The sequence below is a fragment of the Hyaena hyaena genome, unplaced genomic scaffold (genome assembly GCF_003009895.1).
Source record: "Hyaena hyaena isolate Hyena2069 unplaced genomic scaffold, ASM300989v1 scaffold_635, whole genome shotgun sequence".
Taxonomy (NCBI): domain Eukaryota; kingdom Metazoa; phylum Chordata; class Mammalia; order Carnivora; family Hyaenidae; genus Hyaena; species Hyaena hyaena.
The window spans coordinates 376894-400660 of NW_024081269.1; the positions used below are offsets into that span (position 1 = coordinate 376894).

Below are 23767 nucleotides of genomic sequence, written 5' to 3' on the forward strand. Positions count from 1 at the left end.
GCTCCTGATATAAGTAGATTTAAGTATAACAATCAACCATGACAATATACAAGTCCTGCTAAAATTATTCTATACAATTACACAGCTCTTGGTTGATCAAAAGAGAATTTTAAGTGCAAAGTATTCCAATATTCAAATTGTGATCTTTGAGTTATAATAATTCATAATTAGTCCAAATGAAAATAAGATTATATTAACACTAAACACACAGTGTTACATTTGAAAAATGTGGCTGGATTCTGAGATGCCATCATAGAAAACTCTGGTGAAGAACTAAGAGACAGAGATAAAGACTCCTCCTCTTGAGAACTTTATAAAATACTGGAATGACAAGGCACAACAAACAGGAATGAGATTAAATACAAAGATAATATGATTAATGGAAAAAGCATGGATTTAAAACTAGACTGCCAATTTCTAGCCTCGGCATATAACCTTAAGCAAATGAGTCATAATTCCATGATTTATTAAAATCTGGGGTCCACTACATACCTATTAGAGTATCTAAAATTTTAAAAACTAACAATACCAAATCTGGTATTTTTGTTGCTCAACTTTTTTAAGTTTATTTTTTATTTATTTTGAGAGAGAAATAGCAAGTAGGGGAGGGGCAGAGAGAGAGGGAGACAGAATCCCAAGCAGGCTCCGTCTGTCAGCATAGAGCCTGATACAGGGCTTGAACTCACAAACTGTAAGATCATGACCTGAGCCAAGTCAAGAGTCAGATGCTTAACCGACTGAGCCACCCAGGCACTCCTGTTGCTCAACCTGTAAAGAAGTTGTCTATAGGGGCGCCTGGGTAGCTTAGTCGGTTAGGCGTCCGACTTTCGCTTAGGTCATGATCTCGCGGTTCGTGGGTTCGAGCCCCGCGTCGGGCTCTGTGCTGACTGCTGGCTCAAAGCCTGGAGCCTGTTTCAGTCTGTGACTCCCTCTCTCTCTGGCCCTCCCCTGCTCACACTGTCTCTCTCTCTCTCTCCTAGACATAAATAAAACATTAAAAAAAAAAAAATTAAAGAAGAAAAAAGAAGTTGTCTATAAAAAGGTAGCACACTGAAATTTTAGGGTGATGGAACTGTTCTGTATGCAACTGTGGCAATAAACACAACTCTATACATCTGTCAAAATCCACAGAACTGCACAACATGAAACATGAATGAGGTTACAAGGAAAGAGAGAAAGCTAGAATCAACATCTGATATTGGAGTCAAAATGTCAATATGGACTTATTATAAAAATTACATACAAAGCAATAAATCACGGGAATCCAGCCCCAAAACCAAGAGCACACTATATACACTGTATGTTAGCCAACTTGACAATAAATTATTTATTATTATTGAGAGTCAGAAAGAGACAGAGCACGAGCATGGGAAGGGCAGAGGGAGGGGGAGACAAGAATCTGAAGGAGACTCTAGGCTCTGAGCTGTCAGCACAGAGCCTGACACGGGGCTCGAACTCACAAACTGAGATCATGACCTGAGCTAAAGTTGGACACTTAACCGACTAAGCCACCCAGACACCTCAATAAATTATATTAAAAAAAAAAAAGGAAGGCACCCCAATCAGGCAGAGCAATGAGACAAGCTGGCTCCCCTTCCCCCATCCCTTGCTACAAACAGTGAAGCACTAAGCTCAGGGATAGGAGGGCTATGTTCCTTTGGGATATCCTATGCTGATGGCTGTTACTGAGCACAGAACCGAGTGAGAACCTGATGCCCATCCCTGGGAACTGGCTGAGTTAGTGCCAGCTCCATGGCTCCTAAGGGTTAATGAAGATGGAATCAAACACAGTAAGGGAGAGGGAATGGCTGCAGCCAAGACCGAAGTGTGTTCAGTATTTCCATCCAATGGAAATATGATCAATGTGGAATGGAGATGTTTAACTTTATCCCTCCTAGGACCAGCAAGGAGGCCAGCTCCTCATTAACATCTGGCCCAGCCTCCACAAAAACAGCTCTTGGCTGGACTCCTTCCAATGTCCTAGGGCTCTGGATGTCCATGTAGTCCTAAAACCAAAAGGCCAGGGCTCCTTTGGCTCAACCTGTCCTATAGTTACAAGGGCTGGTCCACATTCGACATATGGAAACCAGAGATAATACTCTGAAAGACTGAATTTGTATAGACCCTGAGTTGAAACTTGATGTATAATAAAGCAGTATCATGAAACTTGAAAATAATAATAAATTAAAAAGGAATAAGAGAGAGGCACCTGGGTGGCTCAGTCAGTTAAGCCTCCTGACTTTGGCTCAGGTCATGATCTCATAGTTCCTAAGTTTGAGCCCCATGCTGGGCTCTGTGCTGACAGTTCACAGCCTGGAAACTGCTTCAGATTCTGTCTCTCCCTCTCCCTCTCTCTGTCCCACCCTCACTCATTCTCTCTCTCTTTCTCAAAAATAAATAAACATTAAAAAAATTTTTTTTAAAGGAATAAGAGAAATAGGAAACAAGCATTAGGACACCACAGTAAAAACTGCCACATGCCTAGATACACTGATGAATACTAAAATTAGCAGACAAAAGGGTTTTGGTTTTTAACAATTTTTTTAAATGTTTATTTATTTTGAGAGAGAGAGAGAGAGAGAAAGAGTGTGTATATGAGCAGGGGAGGGGCAGAGAGAGGGGGAAAGGCAGAGAATCCCAAGTAGGCTCTGCACTGTCAGTGCAAAGCACGACACAGGGCTTGAACTCACAAACTGTGAGATCATGATCTGAGTGGAAGTCAAATGCTCAACTGACTGAGCCACCCAGGAGCCCCTAGTGGACAAAAGCTTTACACATAAATAAGATCCTGTATTTGCAGAGTCTCAAAATATACTGTCCAAAATATTTAATTAAAAATGAAAAATTATTTACGGTGCAGAATCCTGACAGCACCTCAGTCAAGTGATCAAAGTGAATTTCATCAGAAATATATCAAGCATTTTCTGATATGGTGCACTAAAAGAGGGATCTTTCTCTGTGTAATCTTCTCAATAAAGCATAATCTCAATCTAATTATGACAAAACATTAGACAAAGCTAAACTGAGGAGCATTTTATAAAATACCTAGTAAGTACTCTCCAAAAATGTCATGGTCATGAAAAACAAGGATAGAGGAGACAAAGGATACATTACAATTAAAAGCAATGTAGGATCTAATTGGATCCTAAAACAGAAAAAGAACATTAATGGAAAAACTATAAAATCTAAATAATTTTTTTATTTTAGTTAATAGTATTATGCCAAGGTTAGTTTCTCCATTTTGATAAATATTCAATGGCTATATAAGACATTAATATAAGGGTAAGCTGGATGAAGGGCATATCTGAACTCTGTACTGTCATTTTTGTTATTATTCTGAAAGTACAACTACCTCAAAAAATTTTTGAGATGTGATTCAGGACTGCTGAGAGAACTATATAAAAAGTATTAATAGTGACCTGCTAATAATTAAAAAAAGGTAGATAAAAAACAGATCATTCTTTGCCTCTGCTCAAAATCTTATGATGGCCCTTATAATAACCCTAAAGGCCCTTGATCTGCTGCCCTCACCTTCCCCCCACAACATTACTTCTCTGACCTATGTCCTATCATTTTTCTCCTTGCTCTCTCACTCCAAAGAGAGCCACCGTGTCCTTACGGCTATTTCTAAGACACGTTAGGGCTGCCATATGTGACTGCTCTTCCCTAGGATATTATCATGTCTCACTATTTACCTCCTTTTGGTCTTGGTCGTTGTTCAAGAATCACCTTCTCAGTGAGGACTTCCCTGATCACCTCTCCATATATCAAATGACAACTCCCACCCTCACTCTGGCACTCACCAGTAACTTGAACTGCTCTCCTTAATGTTTTTCTGTAATATACTATGTATTTTATTTACTGAATTCCTAGTACCTATAACAATATCTGGCCCAGAAGAGACATTCAATAAATATTTGTGGACTAAACAAATCTAGTGTCCATTTTTTTCTTTCATAGTGCCTGCTATGTACCAGGTTTCTAGGTGCTGGGGGACTAAATCAAGAAGACATAGTCCCTGTCTTACTGTAGCTTACGTTCAAATAAGCTATAAACCCATATAATGTAATGTCAAACAGTATAAATATAGTTAAAAATATAAAGGGGGAAAAGGAATGAGGACACAAAAGATAAACTATTTCCAGTGTTTTTGTTGGTTTTTTAAAAAAATTTTAAGTAGGCTCCACACGCAACGTGGGGCCTAAACCCATGACTGTGAGATTAGGAGTTGCATGCTTGGGGTGCCTGGGTGGCTCAGTCCGTTAAGCATCTGACTTCGGCTCAGGTCATGATCGTGTGGTCCGTGAGTTTGAGCCCCATGTCAGGCTCTTTGCTGACAGCTCAGAGCCTGAAGCCTACTTCTTATTCTGTGTCTCCCTCTCTCTCTGCCCCCTCCCCTGCTCTTGTTTTTTCTCTCTCAAGAATAAATAAACATTAAAAAAACAAACAAACAAAAAACTGAGCCATCCAGGCACCCCAGGACAGACTATTTTAGACAGGTATTCTGACAGGAAAAATATTTATACAGATATATGAATGAAGTGAGAAATAAGTCTTATAAGGATCTAGAGAAAAAACATTTTAGGAAAACAAAACAAAAATGTCTGGAGTAGAAATGAGCTTGACAGGTAGCAAAACTGAGGATAAAAGAGCTATGAGGTTAAGTCAAAGAGAAAAGCAAAGGCCAGATTATATAGAGCCTTAAAGAACATTATAGAGTCTAGATTTTATTGCAGTATAATAGGAAGCCACCAAAAAGACTTAAGCAAAACAACAAATGTGTCTGTTTTAAGTTTAAAGTATCAGTCTGAATGCTCAGAGAACATATTATAGGGAGACAACAGTGGAAGCAAGGAGTAGATTGGAGTATACTGAAATGAGCCATGCACGAAAGGGTGGTAACTATGGAGTGGACAAAAGTGATCAAATTAGGGATAAATTTTGGAGGTATAAACCACTGGACTTACTGATGGATTGCATGTAGGGAGTAAGGAAAAGAGAGAAATCAAGAACTTGGTGTTTTGGTAGTACACTTGTATGGCCGGTTAACATGATAACACTTACTGGGATGAACAAGACAGAAAAATGCTTGAGAGCAAGAATATCAAGAGCTCTGCTTTAAACCTGTTCAGCTTGAGATGTCCAGTAAAAAGCTAAGCAGAAAAGTCAAATAGATGGATGGGTTATGTGGAACAGAAAAATTAGAGCTAAAGGGAGAAAAGGGAATAGGTTAAGACAACTTAGGAAAAGATTACCAATAAAAAAAAGACCAGAGAAAGGAATCCAGCAAAGCCAAAAATATCACACATAATACTATGGCAAATATATGCAAAGGGTATTTATGAGACCTTAGGAATGGAGGAATTAAGAAAAGTTTTTTGGCTTTCATGGAGATGGAGAGTATAAGACGAGTTTTAAGGATACAGAGTAAATACCCAGGCAATAGGAAAAAGGACATTCCAGAAGTAAAATGTAAACACTATGGTGAGAGACTAACGAGGGGGTAGGAGGAATTGGAAAACTTGGATTTTCAGCAGGTGCCACCAACTGAAAGGGAATATAAAAGAAGAGACAGGTTTATCAGGAAAAGGAAGTGGAGAAGGTAGGAGCCAGCACCAAACAGTATTTGGAACGTAAAGTTTCAACCAACGTTACAAGAATTAATGAAAGGCACAAACATGTTTCCTCCTCCTTTCTATCTCATAATCCTACATACTTCTACAAATTTCTAAGCAAATCTGTATATATAACATCCAGCGACCTTCCTAGAGAAGAAAAAAGATGAAGGCATGGACAGAGAGAATGAAGCAGAAATTATACTTGAGGTTTAATCATCTCAAATTATTTTTATCTGAGCCATTCCTCTACAGAATTAAAAATACAGAATCAGAGGCAGCTGGGTGGCTTAGTCGGTTGGGCGTTCGACTTCGGCTCAGGTCATGATCTCAGGGTTCGTGGGTTCGAGTCCCACATCAGCACAGAGCCTGGAGCCTGTTTCGGATTCTGTGTCTCCCTCTCTCTCTGACCCTCCCCTGCTCATGCTGTCTCTCTCTTGGAAATGAATAAAATGTTAAAAAAAATTTAAAAAATAAAAATAAAAATACAGAATCAGCACAGAATACAATACCACCATCACTTTTGTGTGTTTTCTAAATAGGCTCCACACCCAATGTGGGGTTTGAAGTCACAACCCTGAGATAAAGAGTTGCATGCTCTACTGATTAAGCCAGTCAGGCACCCCCCACCACCATCACTTTAAAAAAAATTTTTTTACATTTATTTATTTTTGAGAGACAAAGAGAGACAGGGCACAAGGGGGAGAGGAGAGAGAAGGAGACACAAAATCTGAAGCAGGCTCCAGGCTCCGAGCCATCAGCACAGAGTCTGATGCAGGGTTTGAACCCACAAACTGTGAGATCATGACCTGAGCCAAAGTTGGACACTTAACCAACTGAGCCTCCCAGGTGCCCTCCCACTTTTTTTTTTTTTTTTTTTTTTTTACACCATCACTTTTGAAGGACTACAGGTAAATGTATCAACAAAACAAAAACAGTGTGAATTAATATCCCTGGAAAATAAGATTCTCTTCTTAAATACTATAAAATGCCCACATTAATTTGTCTATCTATTCAATTTATATTTTTAATGCTGAAGATTGCATTACTAGCACACTTCACTACTAAATAATCCTTTCCATGAATACAAATTCCTCCACATGAAAGAAATTATATCTTCTACCTTCCACAAGAGCAATGAACTGATTAGTTTGGAGAGGATAACAGACTGAAAAATTAAATTCAAGAATATATTAAATTAGATAAAATATTACCTTTTTAAATGAAATAATCCATAATCATGCTCTGCAAGAAACATCATTGTTCTGACACATGTCAGTAAACAACTGTAACTGCTCTCAGAGTTAGCCAGCATAGCCAGTAGACAGTCACAGATTGAGGCCATCAATTCTTTGTTTGGTAGAGAATTAGAGAGCTGCTCCAGTTCAGAAATAGAACCTTCAGAAGAGTTTGGCAAAATAAGTGCAATGTCCTGTAAGGGTGGATAGGAATAGGGAAAAAACTTTCTTTATTATCACATTTTTTTCCAGAAGTACATAGAAATTAATACTTAGTAATTACCTCATCTAAACACTGTCACTTTCCTATCCCAAATATAAACTGAAACACATTAAGAACAAAGGCATCATTTTGTTCTTCTATAAAAGGTAATACAAGGATACACACTTAAATAAAGACAAATATTTTACTTTACAGCATTTTTACTTTAAAAGAATATCTCTTTTTAAGACTGCATTTATTTATGTTTGTTTGTCTGGCTCTATGCCCAACGCGGGGCTTGAACTCATGACCCTGAGATCAAGATTTGCATACTCTACCGAATGAGCCAGCCAGGTGCCCCTAAAATTTTTTCCTTCTGTACTGCACTGAGTGTAGTTTCTATCTTCAAATGGTTACGTTCTTTTGGTACTAAATGATTTTAGGGGCGTCTTGGTGGTTCAGTCGGTAAAGCGTCCAACTTCATCTCAGGTCATGATCTCATGGTTCATGGGTTCGAGCCCCGCATCGGGCTCTCTGCTGACAACTAGCTCAGAGCCTGAAGCCTGTCTTTGGATTCCATGTCTCCCTCTCTCTCTGACCTTCCCCCTGCTCATGCTGTCTCTCTCTCTCTCAAAAAGAAATAAAACATTAAAAAAAAAATTTAAAGATCCTTTATAAAAAAATCATTCAGTGAAATAAAGTTTTTAAATATTTATTTTGAGAGAGAAAGAGAGCGCAGGTGCAAGAGAGGGGCAGAGATAGAGAGAAGGATACAGAATCCCAAGCAGGCTCCGACTGAGCCACCTAGGTGCACCCAGTGAAATAAATTTTAATAAACACAGCCATATTGGAATTTAAAACATCAAAAAAAAAATGGATAGAGCAAATAAACATTTAAGCAGTCTTCTAAGTATTTTCCTTTAGTTTTTACATACTTCTAAAATTCAAGTTTTTCAATGCTAAGCAAGTTTAACCAACAATAACTAAAAACTCACCACTCTTTTTATAGAATAAAGCAGATTTTACAGAAACATTTTTAGGTATGTTTCATTGTCTTGAATCACTTCAACATACTGTAAACTAGTATTCAACATGGGTTACAACTATAAAACAAAGTTTGAATCAGAAGGCAAATACAGTAAGATTAGGCCAAGAATGAGGTTTATGTGATGAGGGCAGCTATGGTGCTATAGTATCATTCAAATTAGTCATAAAACCTAACATGGATTATATAACAAACACCAGTCAAATGGACATTTTAAGGTATAAGGACTTAAAATATCCTCTCTACCAGGCCCAAAACTAATTTTTACCAGGACCTCTTTTTGTGAAAACAAGTCACACCAAAACTGCTCCTTCTTAGGTATTAAATGTAACCAAAGTGGATTTTTGTCGGTTGAAGAAAAGATAATCTTTCAACATGGGATCCTATTAAAAATATTCTGCCTGGGGGCGCCTGGGTGGCTCAGCTGATTAAGCGTCCAACTCTCAGTTTCAGCTCCAAGTCATGATCTCACAGTTTGTGAGATTGAACTCCCATCAGACTGTGCACTAACAGCATAGAGCTTTGCTTGGGATTCTTCCTCTTTGTTTCTCTCTCTGCCCCTCCCCTGCTGATGCACACATATGTACTAAGTAAATAAATATTAAAAAATATATATTCTGCCTGAAAAAAATCACATCTGATTAGACAGAAGCATTATGACCAGCTAAAGACCACTGGGTACAGAAATCTTGAAAGATCTTAATCACAATGGGCTTTAAAAGTTAAAACAATTTTCATTAACTCATGGAATTATAAACTGGAAGTAAATAATATACACAGGGAGAAATACTACTACTTTTAGTCAACATCTGTAAGGAGAGTAGTCTGAAACACACTAAAACTGTAGTAGTCTATGATACCTTCAAAAGTCGTCCTAACAAAACACATGGTATTAATTCAACCAATCACAGAGCTATAATATTCAAGAGTGAATGTGTATAAATGGAATGAAAATGAACATACTAGACATAACCAACCCCAAAGAATATACTGGCACATAAAGTAACTATCCAATGACACAATCTCATAAAGAAGAGCTCTTCAGAGAAACCTGTGAAGTACAAACCCAAAGAAAGTTATGAAGCACCAAACCATTTTATTATTGGTTCACTACTCAAACTGACCTCACTAAACAGTAGGAATAATAAAACAGATGAGATCTCTGTGTTCATAGCCAAGATTTATATCAAGAGAAGCTTTGGAACCATATACAAACACAATGAATTTATAAAATAACTATAAATACCTGATCACAGAGAGACTGCAAAATGGATGTGATATATTCAACACACTGTTGGCGAATAACACTGTCTCCAGGAGACCGCACCAAAGCTAGCAGATCCTGGAATATCTCTGCGTATCTTTCATCACCTTTAATAGTTCCATTAATTAGATGCAAAATAGCTAATTTACAAGCTTTGTGTGAAGCCAGAGCATCAAGAAGAGCAAGCAACCTGGTGGTTTGGCTAGTGTACTGCTTTTCTTTATCTTCTGAAGTGCTGAAATAAAATCAGTATGTTTAGTAAACAAAATTCTTAATTTTAAGGCATTATTTAACTAATATTTATTTTTCAACACTTATACAAGTCTTGTATAAAAGACTTCAATCCTTGGATACGAGGACTTCTCTGGGATTTTACAATTATTATAACATTTTGTAAATTCAGATTTCAATACTTTTTAAAATCAGAGTACTTTATAATTCAGCTTTCAAACACCCAAAATCAAGACCTTCAAGGTATCTTGCGCCATAAAATAAAGTTTTCTAAGTAAAAAATCATCTACATATATTCATATATACATACATAAGCATGTGTGTATATATGTATATGTGTATATTTATATATACACATATATATTATCTGAGCATTCTAAACCCTGGTTTCCAAAATTCTAAGTGAAAAAAAATATATGTGTCAAAAATAACTTGAGGAAAAAATTTTTAATACCTTTGCAAGTCTTCTACAATCAAATCCAACACAGTTCTCATAATCAGAAGTGCAGTTGGTGAAGCAAGATCACACAATTGAACACAAATACGCCGTAACATATGTTGAATGGGCTGGCAGGTTGTGCCAGAGAAAGAGCGAACTATTTCTTGGAGCAACTTTGCTTGAACATGAAGGTGCATGCTCCACAATTTTCGGGTGTTGAGTGCCACTGATATATCATGTGGCTCAATAACCTGTTAAAAAAGTATATTGTATGTGTACATAGATTTTCTTTAATATTTATTTACAGTCACAAAAATTGTTCAGGAAGAACTGTTATGAAAAGAACATCTTTACTACATGCTTAAAACAGTTTTCTATTATACAATTAAACATTTGCTTGAATTCAATTCATCTAGAAAATCTTATTGTTCTCAGGTTAGCAGTCAGTAGAGCAGAGTCCATTGGTGAACCAACCTAGTTAATGGCAAATTCTAACACATGGTAAGGGGGAAAAAAGGATTTAAAAATAACAAAAGTAAAAGTACAGATAACAGCATAATAAAATTCACATTAACAAAAATTTATTAAAATGTTGCCCCCCATATTTCTTTAATGACCAACTTGCTTCAGTTTTATCTCACCCTCATCCAGTTATTTTATGTCTTTTTTAGAGGAAGGGGATGAGGGCTGTGGGTTTGTTGTTTTTTTTTTTTTTTAAAACAAAATGCACTGGCTTTTTTAAAAGTGTTACTGCAGTCATTTATAAGATGCATGTTATATGGAAGTGATACCTGAGTCGTTTGCATGGGCAATGGTAGAGGCAGCAGCTCTGAAAGTAGTATGAGTCCAGAAAAAAATCCTTCAGGAACCTTCAAGATTGAAGAAAGAACTTCTCTTAACATTAAAGACCAAGTATTATTGGCCAGCGTCTCTTCTGAGATTGTGAGTTTTTCATTAACTCCCTGTGTAAAAGTCAGTAAGATATCAATGATATCATTTTGAATTTTCTGTTCATCACTATCCAAACGACCTGAGAGGGGGATAGAGCACAGGAGCATGTGTAAAGTCACAAGTGCTGAAGGAACACGCATGTCCTTAAACTCAAAGGATCCACCTCTCAGGAGTTCCGTTAACATAGTTTTAAGAAGAGTGAGCGTGCAGCGAGCCATTGAAATGGTAGTAACTCTGTGAAGGGTAGTCCCCATGTTGACATGGAGCCTCCAGGGCTGAGTCAGAATACTGTTCAATTTCTGTAGAACCCGAATAAAGGTGTCCATTCCTTCAGCAGAAAAAAGCTGAATAACGGCAAGATTCCATTTCAGGTCTTTCTGTTGACCTTTATATAGGATAAGGGGAAAAAAAACTAATTACTCATATGTTAATCAGTTAAGATTTTTGAATATTTTATTTAATAAATGACATTTATACTAAGCTTTAAGAATAGTTTTTAAAGTATAATAGCCACATTACCTTCAACAGGAGGTGGTGGACACGCCACATTACAGAGAACACGCAAGGCAGTGGTAAGGCCAACTCCTTCTGGGGTCATCAAATTATCGATATTCTTTAAAAAATAAAAACGAACAGGAAGTTTAATTCTTGGTGCTTTGATACAAATAAAAAAAAATTCCCAAAAAGGCATTAGTTAAAATATGAGTTTCATGGTAAGTACTTACACTTTAAGTTTCTTTAGTAAATGTAAAACATGAATAAGGCTTATGAAGTTTATAAAGGTTAATTTATAAAGTGAATAATTACAAAGTGCAAGTACTGATTAAAACCAAAGTAACATACAAAACTGAATGAGACTCCTTATATTAGGAATCTAAAATAGTTCTTTTTCATATACTATTTCTAAATATCCTCTCTCCCAAAAATAAAGCAATAACTGATTTTACAAAGCCTTGTGGGTACTACACCTCTTTCAAAACTGAGGAAGCAACAGGGAAAGTTTTAGCACTCCATAACATACACTTAAATGCAGATACCACAGGAATCTAGTTGTGATGGTCAGTTAGGACATGGTTAAAGGAAAAAGAAATAAAGTTGCCTATGTTCCTAGCACTTGCCCATGCCTGGTTTCCTGACAATAGTTAGTTTGTTTTTGTAGTTTCTACAGAGAAGCACAGATGGTTTTTAAAAACCTCAGAAGAAATAACATTTAAAAATATTACTCTTTCAGCTTCTAACCTCAGAGGAAGGACTTAAAAATGAGAAAATTCTTTTCCCTTATACATTTTCCACCTTAACATTATCTTTTCCTCTGATTTATTCCTTGCTGCCTTTCCATAATAATTCCACAAATTACATAAGGCAGCATGGATCCACCAAGGGAAGTTTCAGTCTTGGATGATCTGCTTTTGGTATATCTTGGAATAAGAGTCATTTATTATTAACTATATTTAGTGAATAAGGATTTACATAAAAATCAAAATTCTTTTTATTACAGCATGTAATTTAAATTTCCAGAATCAAATTTCTTACTGGTTAAAAACTTGTACCCAAGTATCTGATGTTTACTAGATGTTTCCTTATATATTTTCCTGACCATGCACAAGTACCCTGAATATGTGACAATTTAAAATTTACAGACCTATTATATTTCTGCCAAATAAAAAGACTGAATATGAAAAGCTCTATGTCATACAAAGCAGAGTAAGGAACACAGAAGAATATGACAGCACCACAGGAGACTAAAGTACTCTTAGGAAAGATGAGTAAAGTAAGAAGATAAGGGAGACAAGTCAGTAAAGAAAAATCTAAAATCAGACAAACCCCAACAGTACTTCATTGCTATATCAAAACAGCAACAAATTAGAAATACACGTATGTTATTTTAAATAACATATTTCAACTCCAAGACCAAGATGTTTTATACACACACACACACACACACACACACACACAAATACATACAGTTTACCTGTTAAATGAAAGAGGAGATAATTCAAGGTTCATTCTGCCTCTCTAGCTTAAACTTTTTATGCACCTATAACCACCTTTGGCCTATGTTACACTAACTTCTAAAACTGACAATACAACAATTTTAGTGAATTTTTAATTACTAATTATTTATATACGAATTTTTCAAATGTACGGAGTTTTATGTTTTCATCTTTCATGAATGTTTTATTTGTAGATATGACCATCCCAAATTAACAAATTTAAAACTAGTCCCCATTGTAATTATCTGGAATGGACTCTTGTCAATTTTTGCCTAAAAATTTTGAAGGAAGTTTTTTTTTAACTAAAGTTTAACTGGAACAATTATATGTTATTTAACTTTAAACCACTGTTGTAAATATCATCAGAATGGTAGTGATATTACTCCAATCTGAGAAAAAAAATAAGTCAGAATTTGGTAGTGGAAAGCAGTACATACAGTACACAGGGTTGTGTCCATGTGTATTCCCATATACACACCGTCACACACCCATCTACATACATGTACAAATCTGTACCCATATAGTCTAGTAAATCAATCAAGTACACTTAACAATTACTGCATTATCTACATAAGTGATTTAACATAACACTACTATACCCTACCATACAGTTCCATAAAATCAAGGCACTTTTAAGTTTTACTTACCTGTTTAACATATTCAATTAGGTTTGGGATGCAGTTAATTTCAAATCTAAGGTTTTTCAGAGGTTCAAGCCACTTGCCAAGTTCTTAAAAACAAAAAGTCATTTATAATATAATATTTTAAAATAAAAGCCTTTATAACAAAGGAAGTAAAGGTATTCTTTTCCAAAGAACATTATCAGATTCATACTGATTTCAATAATCTAAACTTCATACAGGGATGGACTTACATCTAATTTTTTAAACAAGCTTTAACATGAAATGTAAATGGGCTACTATACTGGTTTAGAAGTATACTATATTGGTTTAGTAGTAAGAAGTGACAATTCTTAGCTACTTGGTTTCTGAAAACTTAAGTGTTTACATGCTTAAACAGGACAATCAACTTACATTAAAAAAATTATAAATTTACTCTTTATAAACATAATAAAATAGTGTTTATTTGCCTAATGCTACTGCTGCCTCCCACACACCCCAAAAAGCATGCACAAAATATATTAATTTCTAACAGGATCAACCCTGTTGGGGGAGTGGTGGACATCTGCTGAGTGCCTTTTCTCTTAACATGAATTTTAAATTTTGTCAATTTCTTAATTTGCCTTTATAAAATTAAATCATTATTATCCCAAAATAGTAACAAACTTTCCTTACAAAACAATCATAAATGAAATATACCATTTATCACAAATGAATTTAAAACTCTCCTAGGAAAAAACAAAGACAAAAAGGGCAAAAACAGATCCATAAATACAGAGAAGAAACTGGTGGGCTGCCACAGAGGATGGAAGTGGAAGGATGAGCAAAATGGGAGAAGGAGAGTGGTAGGTAAAGGCTTCCAGTTATGGTATGAATAAATCACACAGATGAAAAATACAGCATAGGAAATATAGTCAGTGGTATTTGAATAGCATTGTATACTAACAGATGATAGATATATTTGCAGTGAGCATCACCTAACTGTATAGAGTTGAGGAATCACTATGTTGTACAACTGAAACCAATGTAACATTATGTGTCAAGTATACTTTAAAAAAAAAAAGACTGGAATACTGAAAAAAAGGAGTGGAATGTGGCATACTGTAGGAAAAAAAAAAAAAACCCTCTCCTGGAAGCTATGCTATAATACCGATACTTTATCACCAAAAATGTTTTAAGAAAAGCATTCTAATGTAAAAAGTGACATGCCAATTCCAGACATTTTACAGGAAAAACTAAAGGAAAATGAAAATAGAGCCATGTCTCTCCTTGGTTCCACACTCCTCCATAAGGATTACAACTGTGTATATCTGAGTATTTTTCCTATACGTTTTTAAATTAACTCTTTCATATATACAGAATAAATTGTCCAAATGAAGGATATACGGAATAATAAAACAAGTATGTGTACCCATTACCCAGAATAAGTAGTAAAGCATTAATGATACCTTTGAAGATGTTGTGTGACCTCCTTTTATAAAGGCAGACTACATGGAAAAAACCTATTTTCTATATGGGAAGCTGAGTTTACTACCCAACTTTTACTGGTAATATAACACATAAAGTTTACGATTAAAAAGAATAAAGGTCACATGCTATTTACAATATTTACTCAATGTTTTCAAATTTTCTACTTGGTAAGATCAGAAAGCCAGAAATCAAAGCAAAATAATAAAAAACTGTGATTAGATACCTTCAATTTTTCAGGACTGCTCATATAAGCTTTGCCATAAACTTCATTAAATACATTTAAATATTCTAGAAAATAATGCTCGGGGTGCCTGGGTGGCTGAGTCAGTTAAGCGTTTGGCTCTTTGACTCTTGATCTTGTCATTTGTGGGTTTGAACCCTGCACTGGGCTCTGCACTGACAATGTGGAGCCTGCTTAGGATTCTTTCTCTGCCCCTCCCCTGCTCATGTTCTCTCTCTCTCAAAATAAATAAATAAACTTTAAAAAAATTATTTAAAAAAGAAAAGAATGCTCATATTCACCATCCTTCACTGCTAAAGATAGCACAATGTGTTAATTAATGACAAATAGATTTCTAAGTTGTACTTAGAATAGTATTATACTTAGAAATATACATAGAAAAACACACACATATGCAAACTATACACAAAACTGAACTTTTGAGTTCACCTTTAAGCTACTTCTTCCATTTTGATTAGTAACTTCAATCAACCACCAATTACCATTATTTTCCAGGAAAAGGTATTTGCAACAATTTTAAGAACACCATATAAAACACTTTCATAAAAGGTACTTTCAGGCAATGGTATTATCAAAACATGATAAAGTACTAATTAAAGGCATTCAAAGGCTTTTTCCTTCACATATCATAAATGCTTAAATAATTTCAAGTACCATACCTTGTAATTTAGCATTATTTTCATCTGCTTTACAAAGCTTCAAGAGAGATGCTGCATGCTGTTCTAGCATTTGGACATCACTGGAAGACTGAACCACCACCAAAATAAGTATGCATGCATAATTATAAGCTACTGACTTCTTAGACTTGGAATCACTGAAACAAAATAAGGTTTTAAAGTTTTTGGTATGAAAACAATTCTTCCAGGAATAATTTTAAGCATTTTTTTTCTATTTGGTTTTAAAGAGATCAGAGAATTTTACAATGATGCCTGACTAACTTCCTGAAGACATGAAATCAGATTTTAACACTCACCTCCAATTCACCCAAAGACACTACTTAAAAGTAGATAAACAAAGCACATGCATCACAACAGAAAGTGAAATTCTATTAAGAAAATAAGATCAGAGGTGCCTGGGTGGTTCAGGTGGTTAAGCATTTAACTTCAGCTCATGTCATGATCTCACAGTTTTTGAGTTCTAGCCCTGTGTTGGGCTCTGTGCTGACAGCTCAGAGCCTGGAGCCTTCTTCAGATTCTGTGTCTCCATCTCTCTCTCTGCCCCTCCCCTGCTCATGCTCTGTCTCTCTCTTTCTCTCAAAAATAAATAAAAGATTAAAAAGATTAAAAAAAGATCAGAAGAACAATGAAATATTAACAACTAATGAAAGATTCAGTATACTTCAATGGTCTCCTGTAAAATGTTTTTCCACTCCAGATAAGTAGGAACAAGTGCGATGAATCAATCCACTGCCATCATCACTCAGTCTTCTACTATAACACTGCTGAGGTAGAACTAGGCATGAAAGCCAATGTTGTTTGCCTTTCACAGGCCCCCCAAAATGACTCACCACTCAAGTACTCATTGCAAGACCCTGTTGTGAGGCCAGTTACCTGGGTGTCACTACTTTTTATGACATGAGCCACAAAGAGAATGTTTACCTCCTCATATACTAAAATCCTCTGCCCTCCTGGGCAGCTCCTGAAAACTAGTATCATTCTAAAATCCCCCAAACCATTCTGTCAAAGTACTTCTGAAATCAGAGCACCACAGTTTAAAGGTGAGGGAAAATTCAAGACAGCAAGATATTCCTCCTTATTCTACACATACATATTTTGGTGCTTTAAGATTACTCTACAGACAAATTAGCAAGAGTACTATAGTTGCAATCTTGTCAACACCAAGGGGAAACTGGAGGAAGCTGCTAAAAGATCCATTTCATTGCTTTACAGCACATCTTATATTTTAAAAATTTCTGTCATTCTAATCGTTAATTAACAAATTATGCATTACATCAAAAATATAGTTTTTACTTTCAAATACAATACGTTTTTTAAGAAATTAGCACTTTACTGACACAGTTTTCCAGTCTAATAAAAAATTTAATGAGTAAAAAGAAAATTACCCTAAGGCTTCTTTGGAATAGTACTCCATTAGAGTAATAAGACTTTGGAGATTTTTCTCAAGACTGAAAACATGACCAACAGCTGATCTTCCCACAGGATTAAAAGTAATCAAATAAAGATTGTGAAGCGTTCCCAAGAGATCTGAATGGTCAGTTTCTTCACTGGCTGTGCAACGCTGAAAATGGCTGAAGAGCTCTGTAATACACTGCAATGTCTGTGTTGAGTCCTGTAGCCACAAGGCAAATGCATCATCTATAACACCATCAGACTGAAGACCCTCCTCTTCATCTTGATCATAAAGGTGACACAGAGCTCGGATCAACAAATTTGTTGCTTCATATTCCGACATAAAAAAAAGAAGACCCTTTTGTGACTGTGCAAGAAACTTTAAAACATCTTTTGTGGCTTGCAGCACACCAGGGTGGGCACTTGTTACTGGAATTGACAGAAGTAAGGTAACTAACTCCAAGAAGTGATGACTGTGAAGATACCTGTAGAAAAATTCATTGATGTGTGTGAAATCAGTGCAAAACATTCTTTACTCAATATCTGCTAGATAGGAGAAAGGTAAAAATGTTAATGGCCACAATATTTATCCTCAGCAATATACTACTTTAACTATAAACATAATGCAAGCAGCAAGTCTTTTCTCCACTGGGTCAAATAAAAGTGAAAGTTAAATGAAGTTTTTTTCTAACTAACATTCAATGGATGTTCAACAAGTAACTGTGGACAAGTTTTTTCTTTCCAGAATCAACCCTGACTTTAAATTCTGGGTCTTCTTTCCAGGCCACTTATCAAATACTTCTTTTTCATCACAACCCTAGTTTACTCATAGTATACCGGTGTATCTAGGAAAAATATAGTATACGTATTACAAATAATATATAGTTTATTCAGATTTACTATAGGTAGTATATCCGAATTGGTACTTCCTACTATAGTAAACAAATTTCAATTTATCAATGTTTAGTATTTAAATAGTTAATACTATCATATAGCACTTTTATCAAATCTAAGAACCATTTCTTAGCATACATACTTTTAGTAGAAAAAAGCATGAACTTACTCAACACCTCAACTTAGACACAAATGCTACTTCATTGTTCTCAAAATACTGTGCTCCATGTATTTATCCATCTCTCTCCTAACCCCTGGCAATTGCTGATCTTTTTACTGTCTCCATAGTTTTGTCTTTTTCAAAATGTCATATATTTGGAATCATACAGTATACAACTGCCTCCTTATATTACTCCTTAAACATAGGCTTCTACTTCAGGATAAGAGGCACCCCCCAGTAACTTCTTGACTACAAAGGCAAACAGAACCCTCAAGATAAAATCCCAGAACTACTATACTCTAAAAGCATCATTAACCACTTTGTGGGGTGTTCAGAAAACGGTTAATACTGCAGGCCTCAGACTGCTTATTCTTAGAAACACCTTCTTTGAGGCTGGCCCTTGGTTGGCATCTGGGAACCTGGTAAGGGGAGGGTCTGCACCATCCAATTGGTAAGAATGCTTACACTGCCTAAAATGTTTACGCAAACAACATCGTTTACACTGAATACCGGATTTCCTTCTGGGAGTTCGGGATTCTGTTATGCAGTAGGTACTGGGGACCCACATGGCTATCCTCCAGTAAGCTTGGATATTGAGATTCTAATGCATTTCCTACATAAGCAACATTTCACATGCATTAAAATTTGTCACTGTGGGAACTAAGTAGGTCCTACGTGACTGTGATGGGAAAGAACTCTGACTTCTCCCCATCTACCCTTTTCCTCTGCTGGTTGTGCCTTGCATTCTTCTGCTGTGATAAATCATAGTTGTGACTACAGTGCTGAGTCCTGGGAGTCCCACTGGCAAATCCTGAGGGTTATCTTGGAGACTTATACACAGTAGAGGCTAGTCATCACTTCAAACTAATCTCTCCAAAATGCAATTATTTCTCCTTTCAAAATTCATTGCCCCTCCTAATTTACCAGTTTCTACCAATAAAACCCCAGTTCTAACAGTTACCCTAGCTAGAAACCTCAAAACATCTTTGACTCCTTCTCACTTTCTTCTAGCTATTAGGTCCAGTCGCCAAATCCTAGTAACTGCTCCTTTACAAATCTTCTTGCTATTAGCACAATATTTGTCTTTCTATTCCCTGTAAGTACTACTATATTAGGTAAGTACTTAACATAGTACAATCTAGACTGGCTCATCTACTTCATTAACTCCACATATTTTCCATTGCAATATATCTTAACAACATATGATCTCAGAATGCTATTTTGATCAGATCAGATCTACTACTCTGAAATAGTCAAGATCTTCCCACATTCTAAAAAATCCAAATTCCTTAGCACAGCAACCAAGGCCCTTTATTTTCTCAAGTCCAATACCTGAATGTACCTTCTCCAGTTACAGAGGAGAAAACAATACTTAATAAGCCTTTAATTACTAGTTTCCCCTCAAACTAAGAACATCACTCCCTTCCTTAGAGTCACTACCCTCAGGTATCCTCAGTGTATGACTTTACTTCCTAACTTATTAAAAATAAAGTGGTCAGGGGCGCCTGGGTGGCTTAGTCGGTTAAGCGTCCGACTTTCGCTTAGGTCATGATCTCGTGGTTCGTGGGTTCGAGCCCCGCGTCGGGCTCTGTGCTGACTGCCAGCTCAGAGCCTGGAGCCTGTTTCAGAGTTTGTATCTCCCTCTCTCTCTGACCCTCCCCTGCTCACGCTGTCTCTCTCTCTCTCTCCTAGAAATAAATAAAAATATTAAAATAAATAAATAAAAATAAAGTGGTCAGTGTGAAGTGCTTGGCTGTTTTATGATCTCCATGCTGTATCTATATTTGTACACATAAGGTTTCCTTTCTCTTGTCCTTTCTCTTGTTCAAAGCCAAACCCCTATACTTGTACTCTCGACCTCATCTCTTACCAGACCTTGCTCTAGTATTATCATCTTTTATTACCATAAGAACTCAAACTAAGGCAAGATCTAATAGTTGCAGCTAAAAGCAGGAATGGATAGGTAAAGATTTTAGAATGGTCAAGTATCTCACTTTCTGTTGCAGTATGCCCTAAATCAAGTGAAAAATTAATCACTGAAATAAGGAATAACATAATAAAATGCATTTTCTCATTAGCTACAAAATTATTTACAGGCAAATGCCAAAAAAGAAATTTATCAAAAATTAAAACAAATTTTAAAAATCTACTGTGGGTGCTGATCCTAATAATGTCAAAACTCTATCAACAAACAGAGTTAGTTAGGGGCACCTGGCTGGCTCAGGCGGTAGAGCCTGCAACTCTTGATCTCAGGGTCATGAGTTTAAGCTCCACGTGTAGCGTGGAGCCTACTTAAAAAAACAAAACAAACATAAAAACAAATGGAGTTATACAGTAAGTCATAATTGAACCTCAAAGATATTTAGCTAGGTCTGTAAAATTAAGTTATTAAAATGTAACATTAACTTGCAATATATTAAAATGATAAAGTACAAAGAGTTCACACAGAAAAGCTCTCTCCTTCCTGGGCCACCTTCTTATACCACCTTCCCAGAAGCAACTCTACAGTTTCTCATTTATTCATGCTCATACACATGCTTATGTAAGCACAGTTGTTAACTATCACTACCTTTAATTTAAATTACCATTACTAGTTTAAGTACTAATAAAACGCAGATCTCCCACAGTAGCATACTTCTCAGTTTCACTACTATTTTGAAATACAGAGTATTCTTACATAGATATGTACTACCTACAGAAAGATTTGAAAAAACAAAATCAATCACATAAAATTCCCTGTAATGATTTGTGAAATCCATTTTCCCAAACCAAAGAAGTCTTACCTAAAGAGAACAGGGTATGGATCATCCCTTTCTGGAGGTCCAGTAATACGTGCCATCGTTGGGAAAGACTTAACAGGAGGCTGGATCATTGTATGAGGTGCAGTTTCCATTAAATGGAAAACTTCTTCAAGGAGGTTAATAAGCTTTTCTATTTCCCCTTCACTTATATTTGAAGATTCCAAAAGGTCCATATCCATTGAAGCCTCTACCTCATTTTCATATTCTGGGTTTGTTCTCTCAAGTCCTGCATCTGTGTCATGATCAGGTTCACTGTGGTTAGGAACAGTCGAAGTCTTCTCTGCTAAATGGTCACCAAGTCTTTTAATCTCTGACAAGATTTCATAGAAATGGCACTTCTGAAGAATAGCCGAACCAGCAGTGACAACTCTCACAGTCTGATCTAAAAGTATGAGCTCCAAAAGTTTTTGATAGCCGCTTTTTTCATTCTGCCTTCCTCTTAAAAAAGCTTCCATTCCTTCTGTCATACTAATGACACTGTCCAAAGCTTTAAAAGCATTTAACTTAAGAGAAGAGGAGACATGATCAGCAAACAGGAGCTCAAATAATCCATTGATTACTCCTGCTTGTAGCAGTCCCAGGACTCCTTGAGCCCCACATTCTGCTAGTGAGGACACTAATTTGGTCCCAGCTTTGAGTTGTCGGACATTTAAGGCAATGGGCTGGCGAAGAGCTACCTGTAAATTTAAAGCTTGCATGGTCCAGTCAACCAACTGGCCAAGAGAGTCTTGTTTTGTGTTTTTCAACTGCAAATAACTTAATCCTTTTATTATTAAACTTGGGATTTCTTCTAAAGCTGTTACCCATTTTGCACCTCTGTCTTCCCGATACAAATCTAACAGTTCAGTTAACTTTACTGAGGCTTCTACTGCCCCTGAATTTTCTTTATCTGGACCTTGATCCTTCATTCTATTGATTTCAATTTCAAAAGTAGTCTTGTATGGACAGCTGAAGTATAAGAGCGGAACAAGTTCCCTGTCATATGGGTCATACGTCATAGGAGGAACTGAAGCTAAGTCTTCAGCAGTGTATTCAACATCAAAGTTTGGATACTTAAATGTTTCACGTTCCAAGTCAGCAATTCCATCTTCGTCACTGGAAATTTGTTCATAACCATCATCCCCTGAAAATCAGTTTGAATATTTAAATATTATATTACTGCTGTTTAATGCAAATAGAATCCAGTTAATCAAAAATATTTTACTTAGTAGTATGGCAAAAAATAAGAATAATTTCTTCAACAAAATTAACTTCTGCTCCAACATGTTATCAATAGTTAACCAACATTTTATAATTTCTAATAGAATAATTAATAAGAAATTTCATAAGCAAAGTCTGCTTGGGATTCTCCCTCTTTCTCTCTCTGCCCTTCCCCAACTTGTGCATGAGTTCATGCATACTCTCTCTCTTTCTCTCAAATAAATAAGCTTAAAAAAAGTCTTAAAATAAACACCTATCTCAAGAGATAAGAGGTTAATCTTACCCTCTTGAGAGTATTAAGATGGGAGAAAAAATTGACAGGCAAAGATTATTAAATTTAACTATAACACCATAATCACAAAGCTAAACCAAACTTTTCATTGAAAACACTAAGTTCTCTTTTAACATTAATTTCACATTCCTGAATTTTTTAAATAGACTTTGGTTAGTTACCATAAAATGCAGTATTGATTTTAGGAGTAGAATTCAGTGATTCATACACTATCCAGTGCTTATCACAACAAGTGCCCTCCATAGTACCCACCTCCCTCTGTCAACCCTTACTTTCTTCTTTATCATTAAGACTCTCTTATGCGGGATTCCTGGGTGGCTCAGTCACTTGAGTGACCGACTTCAGCTCAGGTCATGATCTCACAGTTCGTGGGTTCAAGCCCCCCATCAGGTTTGCAGCTGACAGAGCAGAGCCCATTTCAGATTCTCTGTTCCCCTCTCTCTCCACCCCTCTCCCACTCATGCTCACTTGCCCTCTCTCTCTCTCTCAAAAATAAACTTAAAAAAAAAAGAGTCTCTTAATGGTTTGTTTCCCTCTCTTCTCTCTTTTCCTCCCCTTCCCATTTGTTCATCTGTTTTGTTTCTTAAATTCCACGAGTGAAATCATAAGGTATTTGCCTTTCTCTAATTGACTAATTTTATTTACTATATTACATTCTAGCTCTATTCACGTTGTTGTAAATGGCAAGAGTTCATTTTTTTTTAATGTTTACTTTTGAGAAAGAGAGACAGAGCGCAAGCAAGGGAGGGGCAGAGAAAGGGAGACACAGAATCTGAAGCAGGCTCAGGCTCTGAGCTCTCAGCACAGAGCCCGATGCAGGGCTCCAACTCAAGAACAAGATCATGACCTGAGCCACGGTGGAACGCTCAACCCACTGAGCCACCCAAGCACCCCAAGATTTCATTCTTTTTGATGGCTGAGTATCACATTCCTGAATTTTTATTTCTTTTCATTTACCTGTCATGAAGCCTGCATTTTTTTTTTTTAATTTCTTAAAATTTATTTATTCTTGACAGAAAGAGACTGCATGCACATGTACGT

At 36.2% G+C, this 23767-nt stretch overlaps 1 protein-coding gene across 1 annotated transcript in view; it reads right to left on the bottom strand.

Annotated features, from left to right (window-relative positions):
- The window catches only part of VIRMA (vir like m6A methyltransferase associated), a 60864-nt gene that overhangs the window by 14592 nt on the left and 22505 nt on the right, over positions 1-23767 (bottom strand). Inside the window, exons 8-16 of the mRNA XM_039216505.1 lie at positions 21217-22357; positions 17373-17864; positions 15970-16124; positions 13627-13709; positions 11505-11598; positions 10826-11370; positions 10050-10285; positions 9347-9599; positions 6830-7047 (exon numbers count right to left, since the gene is read on the bottom strand). Of these exons, the coding sequence (XP_039072436.1) occupies positions 6830-7047; positions 9347-9599; positions 10050-10285; positions 10826-11370; positions 11505-11598; positions 13627-13709; positions 15970-16124; positions 17373-17864; positions 21217-22357 (3217 nt within the window). The remainder of the gene's footprint in view (positions 1-6829; positions 7048-9346; positions 9600-10049; positions 10286-10825; positions 11371-11504; positions 11599-13626; positions 13710-15969; positions 16125-17372; positions 17865-21216; positions 22358-23767) is intronic.